The sequence below is a fragment of the Haliotis rubra genome, unplaced genomic scaffold (assembly GCF_003918875.1).
Source record: "Haliotis rubra isolate DU_JTF1 unplaced genomic scaffold, ASM391887v1 Scf191, whole genome shotgun sequence".
Lineage (NCBI taxonomy): Eukaryota > Metazoa > Mollusca > Gastropoda > Lepetellida > Haliotidae > Haliotis > Haliotis rubra.
In genome coordinates, this window is record NW_025765903.1 from 818,985 (window position 1) to 840,332 (window position 21,348).

At 39.9% G+C, this 21,348-nt stretch overlaps 1 protein-coding gene across 1 annotated transcript; it reads left to right on the forward strand.

Annotated features, from left to right (window-relative positions):
• The first annotated feature begins 8,860 nt into the window (after nucleotides 1–8,860).
• LOC124274458 lies at nucleotides 8,861–14,073 on the forward strand. Its single transcript, XM_046709821.1, has 2 exons — nucleotides 8,861–9,168; nucleotides 13,277–14,073. The coding sequence occupies exons 1-2, from the start codon at nucleotides 8,970–8,972 to the stop codon at nucleotides 14,056–14,058; spliced, it is 981 nt and encodes a 326-aa protein (XP_046565777.1). The 5' UTR covers nucleotides 8,861–8,969; the 3' UTR covers nucleotides 14,059–14,073.
• Nucleotides 14,074–21,348: the final 7,275 nt, after the last annotated feature.

Below are 21,348 nucleotides of genomic sequence, written 5' to 3' on the forward strand. Positions count from 1 at the left end.
ATTTTGAAAATTAGTAATGACAAAGCGTTTGTCACAAACATAGCTATTACCCCCGCCACATGTCGATATCTGAATGTCACAATTATCCTCTGTCTGACCCTGAAAATTATGTAAACGTTACCGAAACTGTCATCTGATGCCTTGATACAAAATGCGAACAAATTCCATCCATTAGGTTTGGAGATATCGCAAGAATACTCGCTGTGACCTTGAAAATAATCCGAAGGTCACTGAATTCGACTGGCGTTAGACGATACTCCCAACGCATCTTGGTACTACCTTTAAGCAAAACATATTAATTCTGTCTTGTATTTTCGCACTAAAAAGTTAGACATGTGCAAAACACTTTTCACTGTGAACTTAAAATGAGCACAAGTTTCCCAATCAATTGTTGTTGGGGGAATCCCGCCAATACACCTTGATATAAAATTGGATCAAAATCTATTAATACTTTCCTGAGTTCGCGGCTACCAAGCTTGGCATGTGCAAAACTGTTACACCTTCGCTGTGACCTTTAAAATGACCTCAAGGTCACTAAATTCAAGTGGTGTCGGTAAATCTCCAATCTACAGTCAATAAACCTTGGTACCAAATTTGAACAAATTCCTTCATTTCTTTCTCGAGTTCTTTCAGTAAATGCAATGGGAAGTCATTTGAACAAGCGATTGTAGTTTTGAAATTGCATTTTTGTGCAGTTTAATATCTAAGTTTGATTCTAGCCGACTTCTACCAATCTCAAACATAGCATATTTTGTTTCCTGAAGTTTGTGATGCATTTTATACCAGATTTTCCGTTTTTGGGGAGTACCAAGCCAATATACAAAGTCTCACAAAATGGGGATCGTGAGGCTGCAACATAGCAAAACCAATTTGCTTGAGGCTGACAGATAATATGTAGAAAAATAAAACATAAAAACAGCTGCATTTGTATCATATTCCAGGTGAGGCTGACTACTATTTGAACGTCCCTCGTAGTTATACCCGTTAGAACACCCACCCACCTCTCCGACTCTACATGCATGCAAGTGTGTTAGATATACCCGTTAGAAACCCAACCCACCCCACCCCACCCCCACTTTATATGTATACATATCAAAAACTCAAAAGATATTTGCGAAAAGACATGATACAGAGGACAGTTTATATCGATTATATATCAGGACGAATATCATTTTCGTCATTTAGCTAATATTTGTCAATTTATTCTTGGGTTATCGCGCTAATAATCTTTATATTGGCAAAACCCTCAGATTTTTGCTGTGACCTTGAAAATTATCTCAAGGTCACTCCATTTCACTTGTGTCGGTGAATCTCGCCAATATACCTTGGTACCAAATTTGAACAAAATCCATCATTTCTTTCTTGAGTTATCGCACTAACAAGCTTATTTGATGTATGAAATGCAACGAAAAACAAACATCTGCGTATTTACGAGTGATTAAAACTGTTATTACAATTTACGTAAACATTTATTACATTTTACCGCAACGAAAATTATTACAATTTACGTCAATTTTTATTACAATTTGCTTATTACAATTTACGTCAATTTTTATTACAATTTACGTTTTATTACAATTTACGTCAAGTTTATTACAATTTGCTGCAAGTATTACAATTTGCGTTTTTATTACAATTTAAATATCCGCGATATGAGATGTTATGGCGTGAATGAATCCGCTGATCGAAAGAGATTAGAGAGGCGCGAAGTGGCGTGAGAGATATAATAGAGGCACGATTACAATTTGCTGCAAGTATTACAATTTGCGTTTTTATTACAATTTACGTCGTAACAGTGCCTCTATTACATCTCTTTCACGCCACTAGCGTCTCACTATCGTGCCTCTATTACATCTCTTTCACGCCACTAGCGTCCCTATCGCCTCTATTACATCTCTTTCTCAATCGCCACTCTTTCACGCCAGTAGCGTCTCACTATCGTGCCTCTATTACATCTCTTTCATTCTCTATCGTGCCTCTATTACATCTCTTTCACGCCACTAGCGTCTCACTATCGTGCCTCTATTAAATCTCTTTCACGCCACTAGCGTCTCACTATCGTGCCTCTATTACATCTCTTTCACGTGCGTCTCTATCGTGCCTCTATTAAATCTCTTTCACGCCACTAGCGTCTCAGCGTGCCTCTATTATCTCTTTCACGCCACTAGCGTCTATCGTGCCTCTATTAAATCTCTTTCACGCCAGTAGCGTCTCACTATCGTGCCTCTATTACGCCACTAGTCTCACCGTCGTGCCTCTATTAAATCTCTTTCACGCCACTAGCGTCTCACTATCGTGCCTCTATTACATCTCTTTCACGCCACTAGCGTCTCACTATCGTGTCTCTATTAAATCTCTTTCACGCCACTAGCGTCTCACTATCGTGCCTCTATTACATCTCTTTCACGCCACTAGCGTCTCACTATCGTGCCTCTATTACATCTCTTTCACGCCACTAGCGTCTCACTATCGTGTCTCTATTAAATCTCTTTCACGCCACTAGCGTCTCACTATCGTGTCTCTATTACATCTCTTTCACGCCACTAGCGTCTCACTATCGTGTCTCTATTAAATCTCTTTCACGCCACTAGCGTCTCACTATCGTGCCTCTATTACATCTCTTTCACGCCAGTAGCGTCTCACTATCGTGCCTCTATTACATCTCTTTCACGCCACTAGCGCGATGCTTCGAGTGATTTACGTGCCGTTTTCGCGGTCTTTTCTCAACACTTTCGCGGTACATTCACGGCACTATCGTGACATTATTTCGCGATAAAGTGGTGGGAACTTTTGAAAAGTAGTATAAACTGTATAAATGTCTCTTTCCTTTTTAAAGCTCTTGCAGTGTTTGCCCTTAACCCTGAAAAGCTGCAGGCCCTAAGGACCCAGAACCATAAACCGTTGTGGGTCCTGATCAGAATATGTAGGCCCTATATTTTAATATGGAAATAATACTCGTAGTTATTGGTAATGAAAAAAGCTGTCGGCCATAAGGACCTGCAGAAAACAAAAGCTGTGGATCCGAATGGTTTTCAGTCGGCTTCGGGCCTAAGGACCGACGTTAATTTCGAACGCTGAGCTCTTGCTCATTAAACTGTGGTGTGAAAGTAACCATAACCACTATAATACTTTAACCGCTGACTACCCAACCACCCATATTAAAGGTTAAGAAGTCAGAAGCTTCATAACGGCATGAAAAGGGCGCCAATACAACAAACCAGAAGCGGTTATTTATTAAGTCTTATTTTGACATATATATTTATGTGAAATGTGTTGGTATTTTGTATAACAATATTTCTGCCGGGCAAAAAGAACATACACATCCATGTTTATAGGAAGGTACAAACAGAACAAACAGGAAATGGTCATTCGATGCTCATCAATGTGATACGGGTGTCATGGTTGAGGCTTGGACCTCATTTCAGCAGTTTCAGCGACTTCAGCCTTTGATAACGTTTATAACTTTGTGTTCAAATACAATTTCCAAGTGAATGCTTTCTTTGCCTGGCTGTTTATATGTTGAAGACATCTTTAAAAGCAAATATCGCTATTAAGTTTTAGTATTTGGTGGTCTAAACAGTAGCGATTTATATCAGGATGCAAATATTAGGTATGGAAAAGAATAAAGATAAAAACAAATTTGAAGGATGCGAATTTCTACCTGTTCCTTAAAGGTAAAGCTCTTACATTAGTTGTTATCTTAAGCATCACGTGTCCAAATTGTACATCATCGATATCCCATGTACAGGTCAGCGTCCGTGATATACATGTGTAATTAAGGACGGACAATCACACCCGTGTCAACAGAATTCCCGTCACGGGTGCTAGGTCCAGCCTGATAATGTTTACCTTGGTCGTAACACCTTGGGACCATGATTACAAGTGGGGGCGCGCTGACGTCACGGTGGGCCTGAGGTAACACGGCATGATATTATTGTTTACTGAGGGGTCTATATCGCTTTCCTAATCATACTTAAAATGCCATAAAAATATAATAGTGTACTTGTCATTAGAACTTAACACGCGTTAGCTCTTATTAGCAAAAGACGTTCCCTGTGAAATAAAATTGAGCAAATTATTGCATCTTGAAATGTATTTCACGTATCTGATGATACGGCCGTTTCTCAAAGTCGGTTTTAGAGACATTTTATATAGAATAGCTGTGGAATTCTGATCGTGTTGCCAATTTTACAGGAATGTATCAGTGACAATTATAATAACTATTTAGATGCCTGGACGACCAAGATCACATGTAATCAGTATAAGCAGGGGTCTGTTAGAATACAATGGATAATGAAGGATACATTGTTTGTGGGTTTTCTTATCAATTCCTTTTAACCAAACTTGTCAGCCACTGTGAAATATATATTTAAACACAGTTTTTCCGTGAGTGTGCTTTACATTCCTAATGTTTTAGCTCACTTGTATTTGCTCTCAATATTGTTTAATGCAGCATTCAGCAATATTCCAGCTATAAAATTGCGGTTTAAGTCTGGACCAATGCAGTGATGGTGATCATGGATGCATTTAGGATACAGTGAAACGCATCAACTAAGTTTCACGACAACCATGGATAGCATGCTGAAGACCAAGTGCAACCCGGGTCTTTAAGGAGTGTTGAATTCTAGTCGCTATTGGCATGTTTCCTTGTAAATCCATGAATACGGATTCTTTCGATCCAAAGAACTGTGGCATAAACAATTTACCCAGCTCAACCTGTCTCTTGTCAGGCTTGACGGTCGACAATAGCCCATAGCGACTGGGGACAAGCTTTGTAAATATGAAATACCGTAGAACAACCAGTCTACAATTATCTGGCAAAACCGATTACAATGCACAGACACGGTAATTTGTATTGAAATGACCGGATCAATGAAAATCAATGAAGACGTCAGGTGGACACAAAAAAAGGGGAAACAAGGTTTGTCTCGTTATCACCCATCCCTCACACAGTATGCAAAAAACTTCTTGTTGTTGTTTCGTAAGAGGCAACTAACGGGATCGGGTGGTCAGGCTCGCTGACTTGGTTGACACATGTCATCGTGTCCCAACTGCGTAGACCGATGCTCATGCCGTTGATCACTGGATTGTCTGGTCCAGGCTCGATTATTTAAAGACCGCCGCCATATAGCGGGAATATTGCTGAGTGCGGCGTAAAACTAAACTCACTCACTCACTCACTACTGTATTCACCCTGTCGAAAAGTGCCTGTGTAAAAGCAACACCCTTCCTTCAATGGATTAACCGTCAATACGTCGATTGCTCATTATTGGCAAACTAAGTCACATCATGCAATTAGTTGCCAGGTGTGCTATCTTGGGTGACTATACACCAATGTGAAAAACCTGAAGCAGTCACGTGATCAGTTGAGAAACTACCATTAGTTAAAACGATATATCACTCACTCACTCACTCACTGTTGTTGTTACCACACAACAGCTATCAGCGATGCAAAGACATTGAACAAACTAGATAGTCAAGTGGTTGACCACAACTCCAGTCACATTACACCCCTTTTACTGATCTGGTTGCAACTGAAAACGATGTGTACATTATGAACAATACCCACTGTGTACAAGTTATTATTTGATATTAATATTATGTAACAATCGTACCACAAAATGCCCCAACGCTGCCCTCATCAAATCGCTAACACCCCCCCCCCCCCAAGTCGATATTTTTATTGTGTTTTTATCCAAAATTTATTGTAACACATACTGAATATTCTTCCAACCCAGCACTTTATGTCCGACGTTTTGTATTTGCTCGATCTGACATCAGAATTGAGTATATATATCTTCCGTTGTAAGGCGATTAACTGGAAAAGAGACATGTTGTGATTTGAAACCCTGAATAATCAATCAGTTTCAAGTTATACCGATTTTAGCAATATTCCAGCAATCTCACCGCGGGGGACGCCAGAAATGGGCTTCTCATAGTGTACCCATGTGAAGAATCGAACCCGGGTCTTCAGCGTGACGAGCGGACGCTCTAGCCACCCCTACTACCACTATAAGACATGTACGCAGAGATGCATAAGTTGTGGTGGTGTAGCCCAGTCGTAAAAACGTTCGACTCCCACATGATACAATTTGTACAAATTTGTTGAAAATTTCGTGACATTGCAGAAATATTGCTAAAAGCGACATAAATCCATACTGACATAAGTGATCAGGGTTTAAAGCTGCTTTTAACACTTTTAATACTATAATTATTTTTATGGCGTTTCCGTTATGTGAAGACCCCCCAAAAAAAAAAAAAACAAAAAAAAACAAACACAAAAAAAACAACAAAAACAACAAACCCAACAAAAAAACAACAACAAAAAAACACAAAACAACAACAACAATCGAAGGCGAAACGAATGATCACGACTATTGCGCTGACCAGACAAGGATCACAATTTTGGAAGTCAAACGCGAAAATGCCTTGGCTGAAACATCGCTGATGTGACGTTACATTTTAACAAAGTCAGTCAGACTCCTGGAACGGACAGCAAACGCGAGACAATCATAACAGCCGCTTTTCCCCCATGTTGGAAAACTATTCAGAAATTGTAGCATCTTATCGCCTGGTCTCACAGTTTCCCGGGGACGTTGGGTATCAAATTACAGTAATGACCTGTCATGTCGAGGTCATGTCAACGTAGAAATGCACAATACAGCAATGTGCATGTACTGTGTCTCTGACAGTGTGACACAAACCTTGTCGTTTAACCGGTCGGGCAGTAACCCGTCAACGGTCCTTGAAATTCAGTCACAGTGACAGCTTCAAAACAGAAGCAAGGCAAATAGTTTCAGGTATTTTTAAACCCAGTTTTAGTAACGTTTGACGTCTGAATATAAATTACACATTTTTGAAGAATATTCTGTTCTTATTCAGTGTAAAAGACAAAAATAGCTTTTGTTTCAAAAGAAAAGCATTTTAAGGAGTGAGTGAGTGAGTTAATATTCAGCTATATCACGTGACTAGAACATGTCTAAATATACATAACCCAGTGGGTGATACTATGAGCAACAAGTCAAGCCCCTTTATCACGATGACACAGCCACCCGATACCCGGTTATAGGACCAGCAGTAGGGTAAGGAAGTGTGTCTATACTTTCAGTGGTCCCGAGAGCGCCATTTACATGACTTCAAATATAACACAAGGTAATGCCACTATTTTTCAAATTTGATATTCAACATCCTGAATGTCAAACCTAAACATTAGTTGGACGAAGATACATAATGTATTTTGCATTATGCGTCTCTTATTTACATTTGAAGTTGATAATCATAAGTTAAATGAGCTGTTTTGCATATTTTTACATACTTGTCCGTTTACGTCTTGAAGCTAACCTGTCTATTGGATTTTATGTGACACACTTTAACATTGAAGTTTTTGAAATGCATTTAGAAGTTGGATGAACATGAGTACATGACACGTTTCATGGATAAATAAGAAGATGAATAAAAAAGTTGTGATCCATAAAAAGTGTCATGTATTCACACTTTAACAATATCTATAAAATGTCCATGAAACAACTGGGTCAATAAATGCGCCCCTATAACATGAGTGAGTGAGTTAAGATTTACAGTCACACCGGCAATATTTCAGCCATATCGTTAATAAAAGGTTTTAAAGTCACCATAAATACATATGAATTATTAAAAGCCTGTCAACGGACAGTAAAACAACTAGAATATCACAGATATGAATATAAAACTAATATGTAAATATTAAACATTTCAATTACAGTAGTTTCTGAACAAAGTTTGAAGCAGTTGTTTTTAAAGGCGACGCTAGCTATAACTTTGATCAAGGCTTGTCGTCACCTCTACATTTCCCACATTCTCCGTCCGTCCGCGGTCTGAACTTTACCAGATTTATAACAACGTACGATCATAACACGAAATTCCAAGGCGTGCAACAGTTCAAGTGTGTTTCGAGGATCTGATTGTAAACGTACAATGCCCTCATAAACGAACATGCATGTCTAGTACAATGGATATGGGAATATCACATGTACATCGAGCGAAGAACGTCTGGTCTTTATGCAACTTTCCCATAAGTTACATTTAGTTTACATCATTAGAACTTGTAAATGTGGGACAAAAACATCGGTCTCGACTAGAAAACAAACATGCCCCAAAGCCATTAGGTGTGCAATAAGTGTTAATATATGCATCATTTTGTGAAAATAATTTAGTTTTAGGTTTCAAACAAAGACACTGAATCCGCTTTTCTAAAGGTGTAAATATACATAAGTGAAAAGAAAATAATTAAATTACAATTTTAATTTTAAAAAATGATTTCTGTGTCAAATATGAAAAATCTATATCGTCAAGAAGAATTGTTCATTTAGTGACATTTAATCGTATTTTGATTCATGTTCATATATCGCCATGTACATCAATTCCTATAAAAAATACCATTTCCTATTTCAGCAACACAGGAAATGCTACGTGTTAAACGAACAGACATAATATCGTCAAACGAATTCCTCCTTCACAAAAACATGTTTACAAACATAATGGTAACTGAATCCTTCAGTCCTGACTGGCAAAAGAAGCGAAACACCTGTATCGATACATCCACAGCCTAACTGAAGAAACCTAACCTCGCAGCCTTGAAACCTCAAACAATGGCGATGTAACAATCTGCCCACCGCCCCAGACAAGCCAAACAATACGCCTTGTTCCAAGTGGCCATCTTACAAGATTAGAGTGGGCGGTGATAGGCTCTGCGTATATTAACCATGCACGCCTCCATTTGGGATCAAAACAACGGCTATCGCGAGGCCGTACAGGTGTAGCATTCTCCTGCTCGATATCGAAATGATAGGAATGCAATGTTGCATCCCAAAATAATATGACCTTTCACTTCTACTCTGATCTTGTGGGCTGTTGCAGTTCTTCCTTGCGATAGCAGCAGTGCAACTGTCAGATCGTTTCGGAAATAGAATTGTGAAGGAGAACTGAAGGTAATGCCGTTCATTGCGTCACGTTCACCCCCGATCTCGAGACACGTGTGTTTTGAGAACTTCGTGGATATAACAGATGAAGCGATGCCCGATTTACCCATTCAGAGGATGGAGCTGTTACGGAGGGCTGCGAGGCAGACAAAACTGCTTGTCAGAAAAAGGAAAAAATCCATATCAGAAGAAAATGGACTTTTTCCCAATGGTGAGTACGGTAAGAAATTTTTAAAGATGATGTTGAGAAATAATAACTGTTAATCGTTGATTTGCAGGTTGTAAATGTTGTATGACGTACATGAAAAAATCAGAGATTTGTGTCAAATTAATGCACTGTACTCTTGTAGACATTCATCTATTTGTCGTAATATCTGTATAGCATAAAATATAATATGAAATGATATCAAATAAAAGTTATTTGTTATATTACCATGTTATATATAATCATAGTAAAGTGGCGGTACCATGGTGTGTTGTTTCAGTAATGAATTGTGTTTCAAACGAAAATGTTGCTTCTCGAGTTCTGAACAAAATAAATTGGAAAAGCCCAACAATTTTGCAAATGATTAAGATTTCGCTGAATACGACATGTATGTATATTTTAAATCGTATTGACCAATAAATAAGCAAAGACAAGTGATTTCTTCAGGTGCAAAAGCAATTAATATTTTGACAAGCACAAATATCTGATTCTATCTGTCATATATATGTAAACCTCTTAACCACAGAGACTAGGTTACAATAACAATGGATACAAGGTCTTAGTGTATGCAAGAAATGGACCCAAGAAATGACACGGTCTCTCGATAGATGAACTTTTAATGAACTTTTAACACCAGTTGGAATTTCAACCAAACTGGTTTTGATTGTCTTAAACTCGTCATAAAATGTCAATGTTATGCAATGGTGGTGGGATCTAATTTGTATCATCTTTTATGCCTTTACAACATCTTGTGAAGATGTTTTTGACGATTGTGTTTTAATCATTTAATAGTGATCATTATTGTGCATTGTGGTCGAATTCTTTAACATTAACCCCCAACCAACAAATCCTTCGAAACATTACCACAGTCTTAATGTGTACATCGTCATACATGCCTTCACAACGTCTTGTGATGATGTTTTCAATTACTGTGTGTTAATCATTAAAAGTCATTACTGTACATTGTGGTGGAAATTAATAATCAAACAACACCGACCAAGAGTGAGTGAGTGAGTGAGTGAGTTAATATTTAACGTCACATCGGCAATATTTCAGCCATATTGTGACTACAAAAAGTTATGTACTAAGAATATACATATGTATACTAATTTAAAATCCTGCCAGCGAAGGACAGTGTAACGACTAGAATATCACAATTGGATTAAAACTAGTTTGTGTTCAGTGTAAAATGTTAAATCATTTCAAAACATCACAATATAAAATCGGGTTATAGATCGCCAACAACTGAAGGTAGATCACCATACTAGGGATCATGGGGACTTACATTACTTTTGCTTCCTGCCCCCGACCAGGAAATCAAGTAAACGGGTCTAACTAGGGGTGGGGTGGGGTTATAGAGTATCCTGCCCCTGGTCATGAGGTGGACCAAATTCAGTAATCCCCGGGGGGTATTCTACCCCCAGTAGGTAAACGTGTCACGTAATACATTTGTAGACCCTTCCCTGCTTATAATGAAATGGTTTTCCAGGAAATCTAAACATTGCTATGATGCAAGTTGTTGATATGCACTATCCACCCTGCTATTAATCTGTACCCCTACACTGGAAAAAAAAACATGCCTCCGAAAAACAAGCGTTTACGACGTGGTTATGCCTGGACAGATGATGAACGTGTCTGCTTAGTCTCTTGGGAGACATGCACATCCAATCCCAACTGGACAGTCCCTCAAAAGTGGATACACCTGTTTATTCAAAGGTGAACGGGGTAATGCATGAACTTGGGTTTGAGAAAACATCCGTACAATGCAAAGAACGAATGAAAACACTGAAATAATCCTATCAGCAGTGGAGAGCTCCGAAAATTCTGCAAATTTTATGAACAGCTAAATGAAATTTTGGATGCAAAGACCTGCGACATCACCTCGAAAGGGTCATTCAAAGTCTCCAGCCGTCAGCTGCATCAAATACAGACATATCTGATCTTGAAGTTATTGATGACCATGTTACTGACAACATTGCTGATGATGTCGAACTTGCTGACGCAGGAGATGATGAATATGTTGAAAATGTTAAAAATGACCAACAAAATGATCATATGAAGACAGACGGAACAAAAGATGAAATAGAGAAGAAACGAAAAGGAAAACAAAGAAAAACCAAAATGCAAAGAACTTTGGAAACTGTCATGGACAAATTTGCTAAATGTAATGACGATATTGAAGCAAGGCAGATTGAGCAGGAAAAGAAACGATTTCCTCTGGAAATGAGGAAAATCGATTATGAGAATAACATAAGAGAGTTTGAACTTTGAAAAATGGATAAAGAAGAAAGACAGAAAGCTTCTGACAGAGAACACCAATTGCGAATGCTACAGTTAATTATGAAAACTCGTCAACCATATGCCAATCCATAATCCATCCAATAGTTCGGCCTCCTGTTGATCCGGTATGTGATCAATTTAAGGAAGGAGTCCCTGGAACCAGCCCTGGAGGCCTGTCTCAAGTCAACTCAACATGTACTTGTCATCACATACAACCTGCAGGATTACTGAGACCATCCTTTTCTGTTCTGCGTGAAACTGTTGTGGAGCAATGATCGGGATATCGGAAAATTCCATTTCTCCTGAAACCCTTATATCACCTTTCTTAGCTCCTCGCGTGTAGGAAACTTCACAACATCTGGAAACACATGTGTACAAATGGCATAACACACTTCATGTAGTACACAACATACTGTTGACCCGTGAATCCCAAAGAGATTACCAACAGTGCGATATTCTACCGTTGTTGCCAAGTAGTAAATTGCCACCGCTACTCTGTGTTCGGTTGTCATTTTTAATGTGAGGATGGAGCTTTTCACAGAGACGTTCTTGACATTCTGAAGTTTTCTATCCACTGAGCGTCATCAAAACGTGGTACAGTTACTTCCCACCAATATCTACTCGTTTCCTTTTCCCAAACAAAGCGTTCTCTAAGTAGTGATGAACCCACGCACAAAATCAAAGTTTGGACGAATCTCTTCCATTTTCTAGCTTAGGACAAACGTCTATACTTATCCATGGTTAGAGAGAAGTGACAGGAAATATCAATACCCCCCCACCCCCCTACTTGTAATGTAAACGCAGACACAATTTTGCCCTTTGACCCTGTGGGTAAATTTACCCCCGGGGACAAACTATCCATGGGGGTAAAATGGGTGCATATAAACAAGGCTATATGTCCATAAAATACCAGTATTCTCAGCACAACAATTGCATTTTCTATGTAGATTTGAACCCAGGACTGTGACAGTCAAAGCCGTATTTGGCTAAACTGCCAATATAAATGATAGCGCCTTAGACGATTTGGTTGATTGGTTTGGCACAGTGCTACCTATGTAGCTGGAGTGTTTGCACAATACACAACAGTGTAGACAGACAGACATATTTTATTCAATAAAGAGGCCTTGGGCCCATAATACATACTTTCTTGGTGATATCAGATAACACCTGTGTGAGAATATATAGCTGCTGAGCAGGCACAGGTATGAAAATTTGTAGTACAATATTATATAAACAACAAATTGCATTTATAAATTGTTGGTTTTAAATGATGAGCCTTACTGTGTACCAGTGATAACTAAAGGGCTAAGTGCTTTGGGTTAGTAGTGTTGGCTCTCAATTTCCATACTTTATATAAACACATAAGTATACTATGCAGGGTAGAAATATTGCGTGATGTCAGTAAATTCCCCATATCTTGCGACACAAAATGAGATTTAACATAAGGTATAAGCGGGAATATATATTTCTTTCTAAGAATATCATAGCTTTCACAGACATACAGTAATCTCAGCACAACAGTTGCATCTTCTATATTGATTTGAACACAAGACTGTGACAGTCAAAGGCAGTATTTGCCTAACCTGCAATATAAATGATAGCGCCTTAGACGATTGGTTTGGCACAGCGCCACCTATGTAGCTGGAGTGCACAATACACATCAGTGTATCTAGGCCAGTACTAAATGTCCCACTCTACCTTCCCAGCTGTAACTACACTTTAGATTCCACTAAAGAGTGGTGTGATTCCTAATATGAAACCCGGTTAATACGATTGAACATAAGAATCGGTTTTAGGTGTGAATTTAATTTAAAATGAAATCGATATATTTCAGGTTCACCACAAACGTCGATTATGTCGCCTGAGCGATCTCTTTTACACGTCCAAGTTCCAAGATCCCGGAGCCTAGATGTTGGGGCGTTTACTCCTTTATCATTGTCTCTCTACGACGGAACGTCCCAAGTTACAAGCTCATCTGTGAACAGACTATCCTTCGATGGTCAAAACTTGTCCCAAAGAGGCTTGCTGGTTCCCTTCAACTTATCCAACGTACGAAATATGTCCGTGGAATCTTTCAGTTCAGACGAGACATGTGATACACAAACAAGCGGCGACTTCAACGACAGATTCCACGTTGTCCTCTACAATAAGTTTGGAACACAGAGAGATTACGCTGCCGGTATTCTCGATGCCAAATCAGTTTCTCATGTCTACAGCGGAGCGGTGCTAGTGACAGATATGCTTGACAGTAAAGTAGTGTTATATGAACGCAGCGGAAAGGCCAAAAGGACTTACATGACAAGAGAGTGTACAGAGCCGTGGGGAGCGACCATGACCCCTGAAGGGCAGGTGGCCGTGTCATTCCGACGTCAACGTTGTGTGGCGGTGTGGCCAAATGACGGACAGACGATTGTTGAGGTTGGACATGGGCTACTTAAATGTCCAGCTGGTGTTGCAGTGGACAAATCTGGGAGGATATTTGTTGCGGACGAAGAAGGAGATGACGTTCTGGTGTTTGATCAGACAGGAAATGTCTCTTTAAATTATCAGATTTCCGGGAGACGTGTTTCAAACAACCAAGATATGTCTGCTGTTCCAACTCTGGGCGTATCATAGTATCAGATTCGGGACATCATTGTATAAAAGTGTTCAATCAAAGCGGAGAATTTCTGTTTAAATTTGGATGTTATGGGAGGGGAAATGGACAGTTCAAATTTCCATATGGCGTCTGTTCGGACCAACATGACAATATTTTTGTTGCTGACCATTACAACGACCGGGTTGTTATGTTTTCCTCCAAAGGTGGCTTTATTCAAGATTTGGTGACGTCTGATTCTGGACTTCGGAAACCTGCTGGACTTTCCGTTCGATGTGCGCATAACCGGAAGTTGTACATTACACATGGTGAACTGAGAGCCTCTGAGATAATTGTGTTTAAACTCATTCCTGAGGAAAGTGACGTCAGTATCAATGTTAAATATTATGTGTGACGTCATATGTGACGCTAGACCTCATATCCTCATCATGCAACAATAAATCGGTCATTCAGTTTGTAACTCTATTGTTTCTATTATCAGTGTATCCCTCTACTCAGGGGGGAGGTGGGGTAGCCTAGTGGTTAAAGCGTTCGCTCGTCACGCCGAAGACCCAGGTTCGATTCCCCACATGGGTACAATGTGAAGCACGTTTCTGGTGTCCGCCACCGTGATATTGCTGGAATAGTGCTAAAAGCGACGTAAAACTAAAACACACTCACCCACTTTGCTCAGTAGAATTATATTTACATTCAGTCACTAGTCTGCACATTTAGATATCCCAAGCTTGGGTAAGGGTGAGACATGGAAGTTCTATCGTTACTCGTGAAGATCTGGGTTAGAATTGGTCTTCAGGAACCCATGCGACCTACGGGATTGGGTGATTAGGCTCGTTAATTTGGTTGAAACATGTCATCGTATCCTGACTGCGAAAAATCGATGCCCACGATTTCAGTCACCGGATTGGCTTGTCCAGACTCGATTAGTTGCAGACTGCCACCATATAGCGGGAATATTGCTGAGTGTGGTGTAAAACTAAACTCACTCAATCATGCCCAGTCACCATTATCTCAAGACTGTCGTCATACAACTGGGATATTATTGGGTATGTCTTAAAACAAGAAACGTAAATCATACAGACACAAGTTGTCTGAATAATTGGCAATGCGGTGGATTAATTAGTCTTTCGAATGGAAGGAGAATACTCACAATGTCTAACATTTTGCATACAAGTATACTAGGCACATAAAGAAACTGTGCATACAAAATTTAAAATCTTAATTTATCAAACCTGTGTAGACACATAAGGATTTAAACTCAGAGATTAGTGACATGTAACCAACATGAATGCACGTGCCACGTTCCGTGACGTCAGTGGGTACGTCCTTGAGACGTGCAATACGTTGTTGCACGTGCATTCCGGGAAAGAGAAACAGAGCAAATGAATGCCACACAATACTGTCACTTTGGAAAGCTCAAACCCTGCCCTTGCAATCGTTCAAAAAATTAAACGGCTATTGAAACGCATAGCATGCCAAGGCTCACGTCTGCACAACGTCATGAGGCCATTGGGATGGTCCGTGGGGGAATGTCTCAACGACAAGTGGCTGCACATTTCCTCTTCCACCGGAACACCATTTCTGCACTGGTGAGATGCTACCAGAACACAAATGACGTCATCGATCGGCCACGTTCTGGACGTCCACGTGTAACAACGCCAAGACAGGACATATGAATAAGGGTGACCCATCTTCGCCATAGTTTTCAGACTGCAGTGATGACTGCCCGAACCATCCCAGGACTTCGCCGTATCCACCCCAACAAAGTTCGACAACGTTTACGTCACCACGGGATCAGACCACGACGTCCCGCCATACGGCCTATTCTGACACAACATCATCGACAAGCTCGCCGAATGATGTCCGCAGACCCTTGTTTTGGTGGCGAAATGTTGTTTTTACAGATGAGTCCAGGTTTAACATTTCCCATAGTGATGGACGTCAACGTGCCTATAGACGCGTGGGAGAACGTTATGCACAGGCCTGTGTGTTGGAGAGGAATCGCTTTGGTGGTGGTTCCGTGATGCTTTGGGATGGAATAACAGCATGCCAAAGAACTCCTTTGGTGATTGTTCAGGGCAACTTAATTGGTGTGGGCTACAGGGATCAGATTCTTCGACCTGTGGCAATTCCTTTTCTGCAACGTCATGACCCTGTGTTAACCTTCCAACAGGACAATGCCCGCCCTCATACGGCAAGGGTTGCTATGGATTTCTTGCAACACCACAACGTTGACTTACTGCCTTGGCCTGCAAATTCACCGGATCTCTCCCCGATAGATCATGTTTGGGACGAGATGGATCGACGTCGACGCCGTCTTCCTCATCCGCCAGATAACGTCCTTGACCTTGCAACAGAACTTCAACAGAGAGAATCTGGCGTGACATCCCACAAGCCTTCCTTGCACGTTTGATAGGCTTTATGCGTCGTCGATGCACTGCTGTTCTCAATGCCGATGGTGGACATACCCGTTATTGAGCTTGTGGTCGTTTGACCCCTGTCCCGCTTGTTATTTTGGCAATGCACAGTTCCTTTATGTGGCTAGTATAATTAATACTGATCAACTATAAATTCGTTACTCGAGTACTTGTGTTTGAAGAAGTTCACATTTACGCATTTCTAGTAATTTCAGATGTTTTGTCACGAGGCCTATTACGTCATGGAATGATACAATGATATCGTTAATACATTTTGTTTCAGAGCCACGCTCATTCACTTTTCATGGAAACCAAATTCACTTCATATTACACTTGGCTTCAAAGATATTTTTACTTAAATATGTCGTAAAAGGACTTCTGACACACAACAGTTCGAGTTGCACAGTAAACAAAACATGCCTTAGTATTTTAACAAAGGTATGACTGTATTGTTTTCCTACTTGAAAATGCAAACATTCAACATCGTTGCATCAGAGTATCGCATATCAGAATGAAATCGTATCAAGTTGTACTCACTGACTCAGGAAAGACTATCCTTTGTAGGTCGTTTTACTGCAAAACATCCTGATGTCGTAAATAGATCAATAACGTAGTGCTGTTTCATCCAAGAGAAGATATTTTTCAAACGGTTGTTGTATAGTCACATTGCACAAAACAAAATCAATGATGTCACAAACTTTTATCAGTAATTCTCACTGAGTGTTATTACTCTTGCTTAAAGCTGATTAACCAGTTCACAGTAATTGCCACATTGTTTATGTTCTTTGCCCAACTCGACGTTGTATCATGGTTTGGTTTGGTTGTTGTTTAACGCCGCACTCAGGAATATTTCAGCTATATGACGGCAATCTGTAAATAATCGAGTCTGGACCAGACAATCCAGTGATCAACAGCATGAGCATCGACATACGGAATTTGGAGACGATGACATGTGTCAACCAAGTCAGCGAGCCTGACGACCTGATCCCGCATTCTCGAAAATACACTACCGGACATGGTAAAGTATACACTAGGGCAAGTTTGTGTGGTGCAGGGTGAAAATGAAACAGATATGAAAGGTTATCATTTGATTGTGGATACTTGATTCGGGTATGACATACATATTTCATGCATCACATTTTCTCACAACGAGGGGCCATTTGCAGACTGCAAGGTATATTTTTGGTCGAATGTATTTGTCACTGGCCTGGTCAGTATAACTTGAAGAAGAAGAAGAAGAAGAAGAAGAAGAAGACCTTTATTCAGTATTACGGCCACATGACCAAGAGTACAATACAATAAACAAAATATAGCACATGAACAGGTGAAAAATTTACAATCTCTACAAGTAAATATAGTTTAAGATGAATTAAAATATTTTTTTAGAAGTTTTACATTTTGTGTTGCAAGCAACTGATTAAACTTAGATCTGGTTGGATATATATACAGAGTCAAAAAAGAAACTTCACAAATGTAATTTGAAAAATAATGAATAATTTTTCTCTGATGATACATCTATGTATCCGAAATGGGATCCCTATCTTTCGACTCTAGAAAAACGTTAGCAAAACCCACTCAAATCCATCCATTCGTCGTGCAAATGACGTTAGTGCCAAATCAGGTTTTGCACGTGCAGTCGATCACGTGATCTTCGCATCGAAATTTCTTCATATGCACGTGTTTGCATTGGCCTTACGAATTAAAAAAAACACTTTTAAACCACAGTTCTAACGGTACTTGAAATGCCACGACTGTCAAATGTGCAACGTGAACGTGCCGTTGGCATGTTGCAAGCGGGAAGATCAGTTATTGACGTCGCAAGAGCAATGGGATGCAGCCGTCGTACTGTGTATGACTTGCGAGGTCGTCTACAACAAACTGGCACCACTTCTGATCGCCCAAGGTCGGGTCGTCCACGTGTGACGTCACGAGCAGAAGACCGTCAAATCGTCCTACGTCACCTACGTGACAGATTTCTGCCGGCTGCACGAACCAGGGCTGAGATGTTTAGAGGTCGACTGTCCTCACAGACCATTCGAAATCGGTTGCGGGCTGCCAATCTCCATTCTCGACGTCCATATCGTGGGCCAATATTGACGCCGTTTCATCAACGTCAACGTCTGCTGTGGCCCAAAGTCACCTCCGATGTACCCAGAGAGACTGGAATCGAGTCGTCTTTAGCGATGAATCCAGGTTTACCCTCAGATTCGCGGACGGCAGGCATAGAGTCTGGAGACGACGTCGTGAACGGTATGCCCAATGTTGTGTACAGGAAGTCGACAGATTCGGGGGCGGAGGTTGCATGGTGTGGGGTGCTTTCTGTGGGAACAACCGTTCCCGACTTCTGGTCATCCGTGGAAACCTCACAGCTGCTGCTTACCGCGAGTAGGTGCTCACCCCTGAACTCGTTCCTTTCATGGCGGCTCATGGCCCAGGTCTACAGTTCCAGCATGATAATGCTCGGCCGCATACCGCGATGTTGACACGAAATTTCCTTCAAAACGCTGGAATCAACGTCATGGACTGGCCATCGAGGTCCCCTGACCTTAATCCAATAGAGCACGTTTGGGATGCACTTGGGATAAGGCTTCGTGGTCTTAGGAACCAACCTCAGAATTTGCAGGAACTTGGCGCTGCCTTGCAAGAGCAATGGCGCAGAATCCCCAACCACGTGTTCACAAGCATCAGGCAGTCGATGAGGAGACGGTGTTTGTCAGTGGTGAATGCACGGGGCGGCCATACACGATATTGAACTGAGAAAGTTCGCATTTTTATTCTTGTGACTTGACATTCTGTATACCCATGTTTTGGAACGGCGGTGTAGCCTAATGGAACTGATTATGGCACTGTCAGTGTATCGAGTACATCACACAGATCTCAGCAATGACATTAAACAATTTAACCATCTTACCATCTCTTGTTCTTTTATAGTGCCCTGAAGAAAGAATGTGAAGTTTCTTTTTTGACTCAGTATAGTATAAAATCATGAATCTACAAAGAGAGCTGTTGTGAATAATATGGACATACGAGCAAAAAATGATACTCATCTTGTATCAAAATAAAATTTCATTTATCACATTTAATGGCATCAGCATTTACCTTATTATACCGGCTATGTTGAATTTTAAGTTTATGACTCATGCATCTGAATTTGAATAAAACACGTAAGAGATATATTTTTCAGGTTCAAGGAGAGATTTATATGACGAGTAATGATTTAAGAATGGCGATGAAGTGATTTTTGAATACCAATTCTGGGTGTCTATATCTTTACATCTCTGTTTAAAAACACTTATAAAACTTGTTACATCGCAACATTCTTGCGATAACCACACAAAAGAAACCCAGAGTGAAATAAAAGTAAACGTACATGGGATACCCAATTGCGACCACCATTGTCGTCGTATGTTTTTAACAGTTCATAGTATGCCTTTGGAATACGATAACTTTCCATATATAGGAGTCTACACCAGTACTTTATACAACGGGTGAAATACTGTACACAAAGATGACTTCTACCCGTTTCACCGAGTACAATATTTGAAGATACAATTTTGCTAACACGAAGATATCTTTTGAAATAATAACTTTGCATTTTTTCAATATTTACACGATAGGTAAAACCCCATATTTCTGCACCTTAGAGCAGAATCGGTGCAATTTTACTATCAAATACGGTAGATGCCACATTCAAAGATATATTTTGATAAGTTTTAAAAAGAGAAAATATAGGAATTGAGGCCTTCCTGGCTTGTAAAGCTAATGTTTCACATGCTTTAGACCAGTACAATTTTTATGTGAAAACAATACCAAGATATTTATAATAAGATAAAACATTCATGTTTGTACCATCAAAAAGCCATTTTTCGTTATTTCGAAGATAGCCACCATTCCTGGAAACAATAATGCAGGATTTATCTAAGTTAATTTCTAGGCCCCATTTGATACAGAATGATTTTAGCCTATTACTGTGTCATCAATCAGAGTGACGTCATCTGCGAATAACAATAAAGGCATATCATTCTTACCATTTTTCACGAATATTCCTCGTAGGCCACATGCATTCATTTCATCTAATTCGTTAATAAAGAAAATGAAAAAAACAGGACTGAGAATGCATCCTTGTCGCAGTCCAAATGTTGTCGAAAATACTTCTGTGCGTACACTACTTATTTTCACACAAGCAGATACTTTATCGTACATGTTTTTTTGAGGATTCGTATTATTTTCCCATGTATACATTTGGAGATAAGAGCATACAAAAGCTTGTTTCTGCCTATATAATCAAAGGCCTTCCGAAAGTCAATGAAAGCTGCGTAAAACCGATGTTTAGGCTTTCTTAAATACTTCTGTCATAGTGCCTGTAGAACGAACATATTATCAGCTGTTGAGTAATCGGGCCTCAACCCTGCCTGACATTCATGTAATATTTCGTTTAGATCTAACCAGATACGTATTCTGGCTTCGAGGATAGAAGTGAATATTTTACCCATTACATTCAACCAAGATATCCACGATAGCTATTTGGCTCATGAGCGCTACCTTTTTGATGAAGTGGAATGATCAAACCAACATTCAATACCTGGGGATTTACCAGCTTTTAACACTTTGATTACATTTTCTATTTCTGTTCTGGTAATTGGTTCAGATAGAAAGTCTGTATTGTTATAATCCGCGCAGTAATCATGCTGTGCCAAAAATGCGTCAAAATGAAATCAACATTGGTTTCAGCCAGTAAAACTTATATCTTTTAGAACTTTCGCATTCTTCATCAAACCGTTTAGAATAAATATTCTTTGTTTTCGTGAACTGAACATCACGACATTGAAAGTGATTTCCCACATAGTGGAGAAACCCAACAAGTTTCTCGCTGGCACCATTGACATCAGAATAGAC

Bases quoted from the DNA above. Each gene is read 5' to 3' on its own strand.
- LOC124274458 (XM_046709821.1), top strand. From the start codon at position 8,970: ATGCCGTTCATTGCGTCACGTTCACCCCCGATCTCGAGACACGTGTGT. The intron at 9,169-13,276 runs GTGAGTACGGTA...GATATATTTCAG, and splicing joins AAATGGACTTTTTCCCAATG to GTTCACCACAAACGTCGATT.